Source organism: Dipteris shenzhenensis, chromosome 20, assembly GCF_047967505.1.
Source record: "Dipteris shenzhenensis isolate YYH24624 ecotype China chromosome 20, Dip_SZ_1.0, whole genome shotgun sequence".
Classification (NCBI taxonomy): Eukaryota; Viridiplantae; Streptophyta; class Polypodiopsida; order Gleicheniales; family Dipteridaceae; genus Dipteris; species Dipteris shenzhenensis.
In genome coordinates, this window is record NC_141615.1 from 16,197,749 (window position 1) to 16,211,157 (window position 13,409).

At 45.1% G+C, this 13,409-nt stretch overlaps 1 protein-coding gene across 2 annotated transcripts in view; it reads right to left on the reverse strand.

The window, feature by feature from the left end:
- LOC147889346 (Pre-mRNA cleavage complex II protein family) overlaps nt 1–13,409 on the reverse strand; it is a 77,323-nt gene that overhangs the window by 34,419 nt on the left and 29,495 nt on the right. For both annotated transcript variants that reach the window (XM_087391808.1, XM_087391807.1), the window contains exon 6: nt 10,197–10,392. In XM_087391808.1, coding sequence (XP_087247934.1) covers nt 10,197–10,392 — 196 coding nt within the window. The remainder of the gene's footprint in view (nt 1–10,196; nt 10,393–13,409) is intronic.

Here is a 13,409-nt window from a genome sequence, read left to right on the forward strand (position 1 = left end):
CTGCCTCTTTTCCCTTCGATGTTGAAGGCTTTTCTGGGCACTGGGCAGCCACATGCCCCTCTTTACCGCACCTGAAGCATTTCCCATCTCTACGGAATTCCGCTATCTATTCAGGGGTGAATAGAGATTTGCCCTTATAGGTCTTTGAGAACTGAGTACCCCTCGGCTTCTTTGGTTGAAACCCTTTCTTTTCAGCCTTGGGGGACTCTTTCTTTTCTGATTTTAGAAAACAGTTTTCTTTTTATCAGCACGTCCTGCATGCAAGGATGGCACTGTAGATGGATCTTGTAGCGGCACAAGACTCGCTACTGAGGCTGAATGCATAAGATCTTGAATATTCTTTGCCCCCAAAGCATTCACTACTGCCTGAATTCTTGGAATGAGACCTGCTCTGTACTTCCTCATCTGGGTACCTTTCGATATCTTTTTGAATGGTGCAACCTGCAAATAAGCATCCCAGAACTTTTGGTTGTACCCATCCACTGTATCTCCTGCATCCATGTGCAAGTTGTCCCAATCTTGAAGAACATGGTCTCTAAACTGTTTAGGCATGAACTGCTGGTAAAAGGCTTTCTTGAAGCCCTTCCACTTTCTTGGGGCTGACCCATCTGTGGTCAGTGCACTCCACCATGCACTAGCCGTTGCTGTTAAGTGTAGGCTGACCATTCTTAACTTGGAGGATTCTGAAAATTTCTCTGTACCGAATGCAGCATCAAACTGTCTAATAAACTGCAATGCTTTGTCTGTATGACCATACTGTCCATTGTAGGTCATAAACTTGACAGATTTTCCTCCCTCTTTAAATTCCCTGGTCGCTTTGGAAGACTTTCTCTTCCCAGACTTCTCGTGTTTCCTTCTTTTCCTGGATGGTTTATCTGATAAGGAAGAAGAAGACACAGAAGTCGAACTCGAGGTAGACACGGTGATGGACTAGGAGATCGGTGATGATGCCTCGATCTCTTTTTTCTATGGGACCGTCTCTTATGAGATCTATGAGATCTCTCTCTCTCAGACTGTACATGAGAATGTGCCTCCGGCATTGGCACGTCATATACTGGATTAAGCATAGCTTCTGCTGGAAACAAATGCTGAGCCCTGGGATCCCTTTTTAGATTTTCCAGCTCTTGTATACGAGTGCGTACCATCTGTTCAAATTCTTGTTGAGTTTGCGGCACATTTCTCTGTCCTGGATGTACATCCCTATCTTGTGAATCCCACTGGATAGGTGATTGATCCATATTCTGAGATCTGCAGATTTCTCACACAGTGCGGATAACTGATGCACACTACCTTTGCTTTTCCAACAGAAAAGGTACCTCAACAAGAGGTGTTTTGCATTTACAATCTATGCCAGTACTGGCTGTCAGTTCAAGGCATATACCCACACAATTGCCAAAGCATCAACAATATATATTCCCCTTTTCTGGCTGCTGCAGGTGGCTTCAAAAGGCATCTGTTTCCCCTTCTCTGTGCACAAAGGCATGCATCTCTTTTATTTCTGCAAAACTCTGATTTTCTCTGTTTTCTGCTGATTTTCTGACAGTAAAATGATTACCAGATAGGTGGGTATTGATAGCAAAAACTGTCTCTGTAACTCTCTTTTTTTTTTTTTTTTTTTTTTGGGGAAAAATGACCAAATGGGTAACTACTGTTTACATTAACCAGATCAGTCCTGTTCTGGTCTGGTTAGATGTCTGTAACTTGGCCACTAACTGAACCAAACTGGTTAACTGCACCAGTCCAGTCTGGTTAGGCTGTCCTCTGACCAGAGCCCTAACCAGGGTCAGCTAACTGCAGTTAATTTGAACAAGGTCACACTAACCACAGGTCTGCCAGCCGGGCTGCCACGTGTCAGTGTGCCACGTCAGCTCTGAGCTGGCTGCCACGTGTACTGCCATGTCATCACCATGCATATGCTGCCACGTCAGCATCCACACGTGTCTGTCACGTCAACTCTGTGCATGCCACATGTCTGCCTAGGTGGCACCCTGGCCACGTCAGCAACAGCCAAAGGTTTCAAACCTTGGCTATGCAGGGGTCGTCGCGCGTCGCGCCTTGGTGACCGTCACTCTAAGCTTGCACAGGAGCGGTGCTTCACAATTAACCTTCACGCCTCTTTTCGCAACCCACGCTACAACGCCTACATCGCCTGCAAAAATCTCCACGGCCAAGCCTTGGGTTGCCTGCGCGTCAAACTGTCCGTCGTGGAAGCGCTCCGTGAGCATTCAACTCTCAGAGCCCTTGCGCTACTTCAAGCATGAAGACCTCTCCATAGTTTCACCCGTGCACCCTTGTCAGGCTGGCTTGATTTTATCACACGCGTTCATCACTCATTTACAGCCAGAGAGTCCCTTGTAGCAATTTGAGGGACGTCAAAAAAAACTTCACGTCTCCCGCACCTACGTTGGGCATTAGAGCTAGCCTATTTGCTCACGAATTCTTTGATCGGGGTCGCCATAGGAGGCAATCCTTGCCTTAGCTCTGATACCAATACAACCGAACTGTTGGAAACAGCTATGGCTTCATAAAAACCAGACAGAATTCTACTCTCCAAAGCTCTCCCTCACTCCCTCTCTCTGAAGATACACTAGGGCCCAGGACAAATTGTCGGGCTGGACCCCCCCGAAGGTCTTTATTCATTTCAGAAATTCAATACAGAAGTTCAGCTTCAAGCTGTCTCGTAAGTCTCTCTCTTAAAACGTGAAAAAATCCTCCTTTTACAAGAGCTTCAAGCTCTATTCAAATTGGCAACATGCCACTTGTCTAAAATCTAGACTAAATCCTATTACAAGCCTCTAAGGGCCATTCTAGAGTCTTCAAAGCTCTCGGTCACACGAACCGCTTCCTAGCTGCTTGTCAGGCTCCCATTTCGCTTAGGAAAAATAGTCCTTCCTAGTACCTGCAACAATTAATTAAAGCGCACCACCATGGTACCCATTAATTGTTAGCGCTTTGCATGCAAATAACACACTGTGGACTAATCCTAGTCACGGTGGGCGTCCCCACGGAACACATGTGTACATTTAAACAAATATATATATACAAATAAATATATATTTTTTCTCTGGTTGACCGGAGTCAACACTCTTGATTATAATTAGAGAGCTTTGACCAAAGGTCAAGGCGCCTTAATTATAGCCAGGTCTCTCCAACCGAAGTTGGCACATCTTGGTTAACCGAGGTTAACCCTCTTGGCGCATGCCAAGTCTTGTTGACCGAAGTCAACACTCTCTGATCGCAGTCAGGTTTACTTGACTGGAGTCAAGTGTCTTTGACCATAGTCAATCCTTTGACCATTAAAATAACTCTTTGACCATAATTAATACATATAAAACTCTTTAGTTATGATCAAATAAATGGTCAACTGTACTTTGACTTAGGATATTTACATTGTGGTGACAGTTCGGACAGGATCTGGATGGACAGATGAGATCATGAGCACTATCGAGGTCCAACAAGGGTGTCCTCTCTTGCGGGCATGTTGATCCGGATATTGCTTTACGCAGATGACGTGGCTCTCTTGTCTTCCTCAGCAGAGAGGCTCCAGAGACACCTTGACGCACTACAATCCTTTTGTGAGTCTCATGATTTGAAGGTCAACTTGGGTAAAACCAAGGTTATGATCTTCAATACATCTCGAGTCGTCATGCGCGAGGAGCAGTTCGCATTTAATGGGTCCCTTGTTGAGGTAGTTTCATCATACACTTATCTTAGGGTCGTCTTTTCCGAACCCATCTTCACGATGAGACCCGCGATGCATGCACGCCTGAGCAGACGATATGCTTCATTCGCTAGACTAGAGAGGCAGTGCTTCCGCTCTCACTTTCAGGATCCACGGACCAAAGGGTTGCTTTTTGACTCCTTGGTACGCTCAGCAGGGATGTATGGCAGTCCATGCTGGGGGCAAGGAGTCTCCTAGACTCCCACAAGGTTATCAAAGACAAGTGGGCCAAGGTGGAGCGGCTACAAGTTCTCATGTTATCACGGATGATCCGTGGTAAGCCATCCGTTCCTCACTAGATTATTCGGGCGCAGTTTGGGCCACCCCCATTACTAGATGCTGCATTTCAGGTCATTACGTATCTATATCGAGTCAGGGAGTATGGGGATTACACATCCGGACATAGCAAGATACCATGGCTCGCACTGTCCTCTTCTATGGCACTTGCAGCAAGGGGAGACCAAAGGTGCTGGTATGCACGCACAGAGAGATGGTTTGCGGGACTAGGGCTCCACATGGACAGACTATCTCCATTCCAGTACAGCATGGATGCTCCTTTCTCTCCCCTCCTATCACACGAGGTCAACCAGGCTATCCGTGAGGATCTACTACAACTACATACATTCCGGACTTGGTTGGGCCCAAGTGATCTTCCAGTGAAGCTCGGCTTCTATAGAGATCACTTCTTACATATCACAACGGAGGGTTTCATTGATCCACCAAGATACACACAGATTCACCTACACCCCTCGCTGAGGATCTCTCTTGGGCAGTTCCGGGTCTGGTCACACAGACTTCGTATCGAGAGCAGCAGAGCAGAGCGGTTACCCAGGGAGAGGCGCATTTGCGCACTGTGTGACATGCAGGAGGTTGAGACAGAAGAGCATTTCATCTTCAGGTGTCCTGTTTACTATGAGATCCGAGGGCGTTTCTACTACCTCTTCAGAGATAGTTACGGGATTTTGGCATGTTTCCTCTCCTACCCAAACCAGCGATGTTTGGCTGGTTTCATTCATGAGGTACTCAGACACCGCGAGAGGATACTCTGAGCAACAGACTTCTTCCTCGACTGATACCTCTCAGAGCTCTATCACCGAGTTCTTTCAGCCAAATCACATAGATCCCTAGGGGATGAGACCTCGACATGACCGTGACCCGAAGCCTGTGACCCAACAACTCAGACAGAGGGTTGACTCATAAATCACACTTGGGGACATCCCCTCCTTCTTTAGGGTCGGAGCCTGACCAACGACGGTCACAGTGGCCCCGATTAGACGCAAAGCTATGACCAGGAGACGTACCAGGACTGCACCCTTGGGGGGGCGACAGCACTCTATTGTTGACCTCATGCCTCCACTTCCACTGTCTCATCCGTCCTGATGTCCTGCAGCTAATGATGATAATGATGATGATTATGATGATGTCGATGATGATGCTGAGATTGATATATATAGTCGACTATTGGCATGACTATGTTGTACTTAGGAATTAGTAAAACCATTTTGCATTTTTTGCATTCTACATTGGTGTGGATGCTCGTTTAGTAGCTCCACTACCACAACTCATTGTATCAGGTTTTTGACGGTCTCAGAGACCCATCGGTTTCCGAAGACTTTAATAAAAACTCTCTCTCTCTCTCTCTCTCTCTCTCTCTCTCTCTCTCTCTCTCTATCTACCAAGTGCATATGGGATAACTCCCATGATGACACGTGGCACTCACACATACTAGATCTCCTAGTACAACACATCACACACACTCTTTGGCTATGATTTCTCCAACAAGAAGATGATTGGTGAAGCTGAGATCTATCTATCTATATATATATATATATATATATATATATATATATATATAGTGTCATCATGGGAGTTATCCCATATGCACTTGGTACTAGAGTGTGTGTGCCTAGTCTATAAAGGCTTGTACTTCACTTGTCACATCATATTTGAATGAATGAATGAAAGCCTTTCATAATGTCTGCATTTGAGTATCATTTCCTCACCCTAGTCTCTCTCTCTCTCTCTCTCTCTCACTTACCATGTTTCCTTCATGGTATCAGAGCCAGGTTGACCCTGCCCTAATCTGTCCTGCCCTAACCCTAATTCCGCCTATGCTTTCATCATCCTCTCCAGCCCTAACCCTAATTCTGCCTATGCTGTCTCAGCCGGTTCCTCTCGCCTCATTTTGCCTCTTCTTTTCTGCTGTTTGCACCCGACTAGAGCCTCTCCACAGCTTGCCGCCTCCATTCGGGAGTTCTTAAAGCTCTAGGCGCCCTTGGCAGCCTCCCTGCTTGCTGGTCGGCTCACTTCCCAAGGCGTTCTCTGCACGTGTGGATGTTTTGGAGGTTTCCATCGCCAAAATCGACGTCTTATGTGCTGCTGTTGCTGCTGCATAGCCGCCTATAACAGAGCCATTTCCAAGCTGTTTTGAGGCTTCCAGCACTAGCCGTTTTGTGGTGATCTGCCGTAGCATTTGGTGTGCTTTGGACAGCCGCCTTATACGTTTTGAGACCTGCCTTTGCATCTGGAGCACCTACAGCTATCGCCTAGCCATCTACATCAACCACCTTGCACATTTCGTACCTACGTATGCATTTTGGAGTACTTCAAGCCTTCGACCAGCTGCTGCAACTATCTACAGGAGCACCTCTTCAGTCATCTTGCACACGTGGAGGCTGCTATTGCGTTTTGGAGTCCTAGACCAGCCACCATACTCGATGGTTCATCATCTGGTGCTGCGAGTTTCTTATCTCAGTTTGCACACATGGAGCCTTGTCCTCATGGTGAAGACCAGTCAGCACAACTCACGCTTGGGATGAGAAGAACAACAAGGCACTAGCGCTTATTGGTTTGAGGCTGGCTAACAATCTACTTCATCATTTTGACCTCAATAGTTCAGCCAAGGAGACCTTGGACAAGCTCGAGAATCTTTTCACCACATCTACAGGACTTGAGGAGCAAGCTTTATCTCATTGACCACCCAGTTCAGAGTAAGGGTGGGTGACGAGTGATGGTCTACCCTTGCGAATCGCAAGCTGACTGAGAAGTCACTCTCTTCAAATCTATGGTACAATTGCAACTATCATGCAAATGGAGTGAGTCATCTACAATTTTCCAAACGAAATGTATCAATGTTGTTGAAAGCATCAAATAGCGTGCAAAATAGGAGAACTAAAAATTTGTGGAGATTAACATTTGTGAACTTTTTGCACTAAAAATGTATGTAAATTGACACTTTACAAGGTTGTTTGATTGCACACACGTGCAAATGATTTTCTTGAAGAATTCAATGAACCATGTGTAGCATAGGCTTTCATAGCCCTTCCTTCATGTTCATGCATGTGTTCTGTATGTGTCAACAAGAAGGTGGCAGCCGCTTGCATCCCAGCATGTATACAAGAGTGTGATAAACATATGGGAGTATATACTTTGTGCAAAGGTGGATAGTAGGATGTATGTGTCAAGATCAAAGTTCGTATGCCTATATGGAACATGTTGAGAATGCAGTGTGCAAAAATCAGTACATTGTTCAATAGAGGAGGCTGATAACAACTTGTTAGTGGTTGTCATTCTCGAGACATAGAAATAACTATCGATAAGGAAGGAAAGAAGAAAAGACCTTGAGCAAAAGATGCCTACAGGGATTTACTCAATATATTCAAACAACATCTTGCCTTCTTTGTCAGACACAATATCATTTACAAGTGGTAGGCTGAATAGTTTAAATTGTTGTCTTCCTCTTTCCCAACAATGCCATTGTTTCAGTCTCATTGATTTGCTAAGAACTATACTTTCAAGGAGAAAAATGAGATTCAATCAATGCACTGGTGCTGGATAGCCAGGTCCCTATTTTTGTGCATACTAGCTACTATCAATCTTCTTCAACCAAAGCCAAGAAGAGTACTCACTACTATATATCGAATGATAAGATCCATTACATGTTATTTGTCCAGCATTGATTCCTTTTGCACAACGCATGGTTGGAAGTTGGGGGCCATAAACATAGTCATTATTGGGTCTGTTCTAATAGAGCTGCCTCACAATTTAAGGCTAAGCGACCATTTTACTTTGAGGCCAGATTTTATTACATGACAGTTGTAAAGATCACATGGAATATTTATTTTCCATGGTAAAGGAGAGCATGATGGGGTAGGGACATTTGTCAAGAGATCTCTCACACAAGAGTAGTTGAAGGTGGATGGATGTATGTTAAAGTGTATCGCTTTTCCAAGACACAAGTTTTGTGAATCTACCAGATCTGCATTCATAGATTTACAGGTAGCTCCAATCATTTGTGGATTTATAGGCAGCTCCATATGCATTTATTTCAACCATGGATTTACAAGTAGTTCCACACCATCGTGAGGATTTATCAATATATCCATATGAATCTACCATGTGGATCACGTGAGATCATCCCAAATAAAAGAGTAGTCCCTTTCGTACCACTGCTAAATTTCCCCCCTTATGGGTGGCATCGCACTGCTGTAAGAGAGTCCATATTTCCTCTACCTACGTGAGAGCGAATCATAATCCATATGGACTTGTGGGTGATCTCGAAGAGCTGTGCACTTGTGCAATGCCGCTAGCTGAGCCCAGGTATCTCTGAATCGTATCAGTAGGGTCGAGTTCTATGCGCCACCAAATCCCACCGACTGTGATGTTGAGAGCCTTACTAGCTCTTTTCTTCTGTTCAAGTAAAGTGACTGAAACAGCTGCCTTTGCAAGTTCTTGTTTCACTACATTCATCTCACTAATAGCAAAGTTGCATCCTAGCAAGGCACTCCTCCAAGGTTGTACTACTCACTGAAGTCATATCTTCCCACCATCAAAGGTCAGATGTCTCTTTCCGGAGATTAATAGGAGGGAGACAATAGACTATGTGAGAGGTAGAGGGGCCAAAGGTGGGGATTGGGGTAAATCCGGGAGGTCATCGGAGGGGCCAGGGCTAGAGGGCCATGTAAATGTTTCGACATCTGTGCTTTGAGACCAAGATGTTGGGAAGGGTTGTCTATGTTGCTTGCTTTAGCAACTGATCTATCTTTAGCCTTTAACAACTTGGCATAGTTGGGGTCCATTTGGTACCTTTTCTACCGATTGGCTTCACTTCTAGAATGAGGGGAATTCGGCGTTGGATCAAATTTGGTAGTGCCCCATTCAAGTCCATGTATTCCCATGTGAATACATCCTTGTACTCTAGAAAAGGTTCAGTTCTTTGTGGATTTGATCAACATTGGTTTCCGCAAACCCACATTGATTTCTTTGATGGCTTGCCCTTCAATGATGTGGCCGCTATCACTAATTCAGTTGATCTACTAAGAAGTATCTCATAGGGACTGAGGTAGTGCCATCCCTATATGTGGCAGTGATGTCCGCCTAATTCCCGCTTCAACATCTATGGAAGGCCAAGAAGGCCTATGAGACAAAGTCAAAATTATATCATGTGGAAAAAAACGTTTGGTAGTTGTCTAGACACCCCTAAGAGTCTGTTTTTGAAACTGAAACTGAAAATAGGACCTGGCAATTCATCATCCTCATTCAAGAGCGTAGGAATAAGGAAGTTAGTCTTGTCATCTGTCATTAATGAGCAGTTGAGCTCCATGTTCCCACTAGGAGTTTGAGTGCTCTGGAACATATCCAGAACTTGCTGCTGTCAAGCCCTACTCCTCTTCGTGGGCTCACCCATGGGCATGTGAAGTGGCTTGGATGGGTATTAATGATGAAAGAAAAGCAAAATCATTGAACAAACTTTTGACCATAGCCAGCATGGAGAGGCACATTTTTGCTCACTTTAATAAGCTTGCCGACCACTGCTTCAGCAAAAAATGGGCAAATGCACCACAGATGGAAATTTAGCAGCCAAATTCAGAGAGAAGCAAGGACTCATATATTTTGCTTATATTTCCAAAAGAATGGAAGTTCATTCAATCACCAATGGTTATAAAGGTAGATTTGAAGGTCAATTGAATCGATGGCAGTGATGAATCCATACAAACTCTTGGAAACCATTAGCATGGAGATGCTAAACCCTGCTGAACAGGCCTGCATACACTCAAATGCAGGCCTCATACAAGTAGACTTCCAAACTCATTTTTTAACATTCCTACATTTGCCATTGGTAAGTCCACAAAAATCTGGTCGTACAACAGGGTACACCTATGAAAGCTGCACCAAAATGGCACTAGCTTGCCATTTAGCTACTGTATCTAATAGAGAAAGCAGAAGCGGAAATGCATATGCTGTTCTGGAAAATTCTTGAATCGATAATTTTTGTACTAAAACTCTCCCAAGTCCACTCAAGGAGAAAAAAAGTCACATCTGAAAGCCCTCCTGATTGGGTCTTACCAGGCAAGCTGCATGCCATTCATTGAGATGACTTTGATGTAAGATTCTTCAGAGATGGACTTCCTACCAAAAAGGCAAAGACAGAAAAGCAACAGCATGCAAACAACTGAGCTGATATAGAATGATCTACCTGGTAATGCAGATTCATCACTTTTATTGCCGAACTTGGCACTTGATAAGGTTTACAAGATGCCAATGCTATTGCTGCTTCTGTGTAAAGATATGGCAGCTTATTGGTCTGCATTGATGTATGCTTGAGACCATTCTGAAAGTAAGACATCACTCTTAATTCTCTCAACTCCCGTGCATTGAACTTGATTTCAGACCTGCACACCCAATTTAAAAAGGGGGAATGTTTGTCAGACTTACTCTTAAAAGGTTGGAGAGCAACCGCATTGTACAGATAATGACAAAAACAAATACTTAACATGCATCACTATAGGGAAAAAGAACAATTACAGCTTGCAGTGCAAGAAACATCGATATGAGGCTTAACAGTAAACCAACAAAACAAGCTCTGTCCCCAACAGTCTGCAGGTCAACCTTGATAGATAGAGTGTACATAAAAAGAACTGCTTCTAACATAACCATGTAGCTAGGACGTTTATGGAACATCCACTTCGTATGGCACAGTTTACAATTTCAGACCAAAATAGATTGCTCCACTCGTCCAAAAAAATCAAAGGCCTCCTACCTACTAAGTATCATATTTTGCCTTGCCTACTTTGTTTTGTATTATCTCAGATCTGAGTGTGTCTTTTATCTAAAATTGTGTGCAGAGATCTGCAAGTGGTAAGGATCTGTAGGAGCAACCAACTTTCCACTGCGAGTGGTGCGGTGCTGCCTATTCTCTGACAAGTCTCTCAACAGACCAAGATTTGGAGGGGGATCACGACCATGACTGGTCACATTGACCAGATGACTCAATGAGCAAGGATGAAAATTAATCAACCAAAGGAAGCACAAAGTGGGTCAAGTTAGCGGGGGTTGGGACAATTAGTATTTGGGTGCAAGACAGAGGGGTCTAAAGGGCTAAGGAGGTACTATATAAGTACCATCCTCTCATGTACAAGGTGACTTTTTGATGTGACATCTAATCCTATCTACTCTCCCTTCCTCCTTCCTACCTACGCTCACTCACTCTCTCTCTCACTTCCCTACTCCCTCTCTTTCCTACCTCATTCTCTCTCTCCTACCCCTTCTCCTCCCTTCTTCCCCTATCTCTCTCCCCTTCTGCCAGTCTATCCCCCTTTCTCCAAATCTGCCCCTACCCCCTTTTCTACATTGGTATCAAAGCACCGATTCTGGAACCTTTGCTTCCATTGCTTGGTACAGACACCTTCTGGTAGAAGATATGCTGGTATAGGCAGCGAGTTGCAGCATCAACTACAAGTCAAGCAAACCACTCAGACTCCAGCCAGCGACTCCTAACGACCAGACATGGCCCTTTGCACTAGCTTGACTCGGCCCCTTTTGCATTGCTGGCTGCAACGCTACTCACAATGCTAAGCTACTCCTAGCCCCAAACAAACCTATGCTCTCAAACAAATGGACGCCCACATCAACACCGTTGAGTGAACCGATGTGGCTTGGATTATCTGCTTCAAGCAGACGAACTAGACGACCATAGACCCCCTTTGCCAGCAGCATCACCATCGTCTTTGGCTGCTCATCAACCAACGCCTCTCTCTTCCAAGGCCTTGACCAACCTCTTGTTTCAAGGCCTTGGCCAAATAGACGCCCGTCGCGATGCCCATCCACGCCCGCGTGCCACCCCGGCCTCTTTCACTGCAACCACGCTCGACTTGTAACGCCGCCGTGTGACATTTATGCCCTGTGCTGTGGCGCCACTACACACCGTCCATTGTTCCCCGCGTCACCGTTTATTTTGTCCGTCGTCGCTAGGGCACGTCGCCGCATTCCGTCGCTTCCTGCAATTGTTAGGTTAGTGTGACTCGGGTTAGTCAGATTAGTCGGTCAGGGTTAGCTAGCTAGGTTGGGTTGGGTTGGGTTGGGTTGGTAGGTTTGATTAGCTTTAATTAGTGGGTTAGGTTAGGTTGGGTTAGTTGGTCAGTTAGATTAACATAACTAGGGTTTAGTTAGTCGTAGGTTAGGGTAGGCTAAGTCACTCCTAACTATCTTACCAGTCTTTAGGTTAGGAGTCCTAATTGTCCTAGGTGACTTAGGGACCCCCCTTCCCCCACACACCCAAAAAAAAAAAAAAGAGAGGCTCGTTTCGAAGCCTCTTCATCGATCTTTCTTCCAAGATCGGGGTGCTTAAGTCTTCTCCTGAAATCTAGCTGGTCGATTCAATGGGCTTGAGCTAGGTGGGATTGACATCCATTGCAGCAAGCCGAGCACACAGGTTGATAGCTTCCACACAGACCAAGCATTTGGCACAGTGGGACAGCAACAAAGCTTTGTTACATAGTATGGGACAGCCACATGCCTATGGATGGAACAAGGGGCAACATGCCTCTACTTTTGGGAAGCTTATGATGCACGGCTTTGGCCAGCATGCACAAAACTTGGGGCAGCTTCAACGCGTGGGAGATTCACAGCCTAATGGAATCCTCTTGATTACCATCCACAATCTGTTGTACCCCATTACATTGGATGTGTTGCATCGAGTATTTTCTCCTTTTGGGCTTATTCAGAAGATTGTCATGCATCGGATTTTAGGTGGTCTGCAAGTTGAACTACACTATGCCTCACAAGCTAGTGCATTGCAAGCACGAAACAGCTTGCAAGGTCGGGATATATATGATGGTGGTTGTACCTTACATATTCAGCTGTTCGATTTGACAGCGATATCCCATGCTAACTGTCGTGACACAAATGTCATAGAGCAGCCAGTTGTTGGAGCTATGATGCCAAAGGCTATGCAAGCCTATAAAAGTAGACACCCAACATCTGGGGAGAATGCAGTCAGGCCAATGCTTGTAATGCAGTCTAGCCATGTTATGCCACTCCTTGACATGCAGCCTAACAATGCTTTAGAGCCATGGATGATGCCTTTGGATGCAGGACAAAACTATGGTATTTGTCAATTGATTCCAGCTGCTAAAGGAGATTGTGGGGAGAAGTGTTCTAATGAAAATAGCAGCATAAATGGCTTGAGCAGCAAGAACCAAATACTGTCATTTCAGGAGCACCCAAGGGTATGATGGGAAAGCAGCCCATGCTTCCTCCTATGCACCAAAAAGATGGGAATGGGAAGGATATTGATCCACCCAAAGAGTCTCTTGGAGCTATGATGCCTAGAAGAGCTATGCAGCCCAGCCATGCTATGCCTCTCCCCAGTACACAGCCAAATCATGCTTCAAAGCCATGGAAGTTGCCT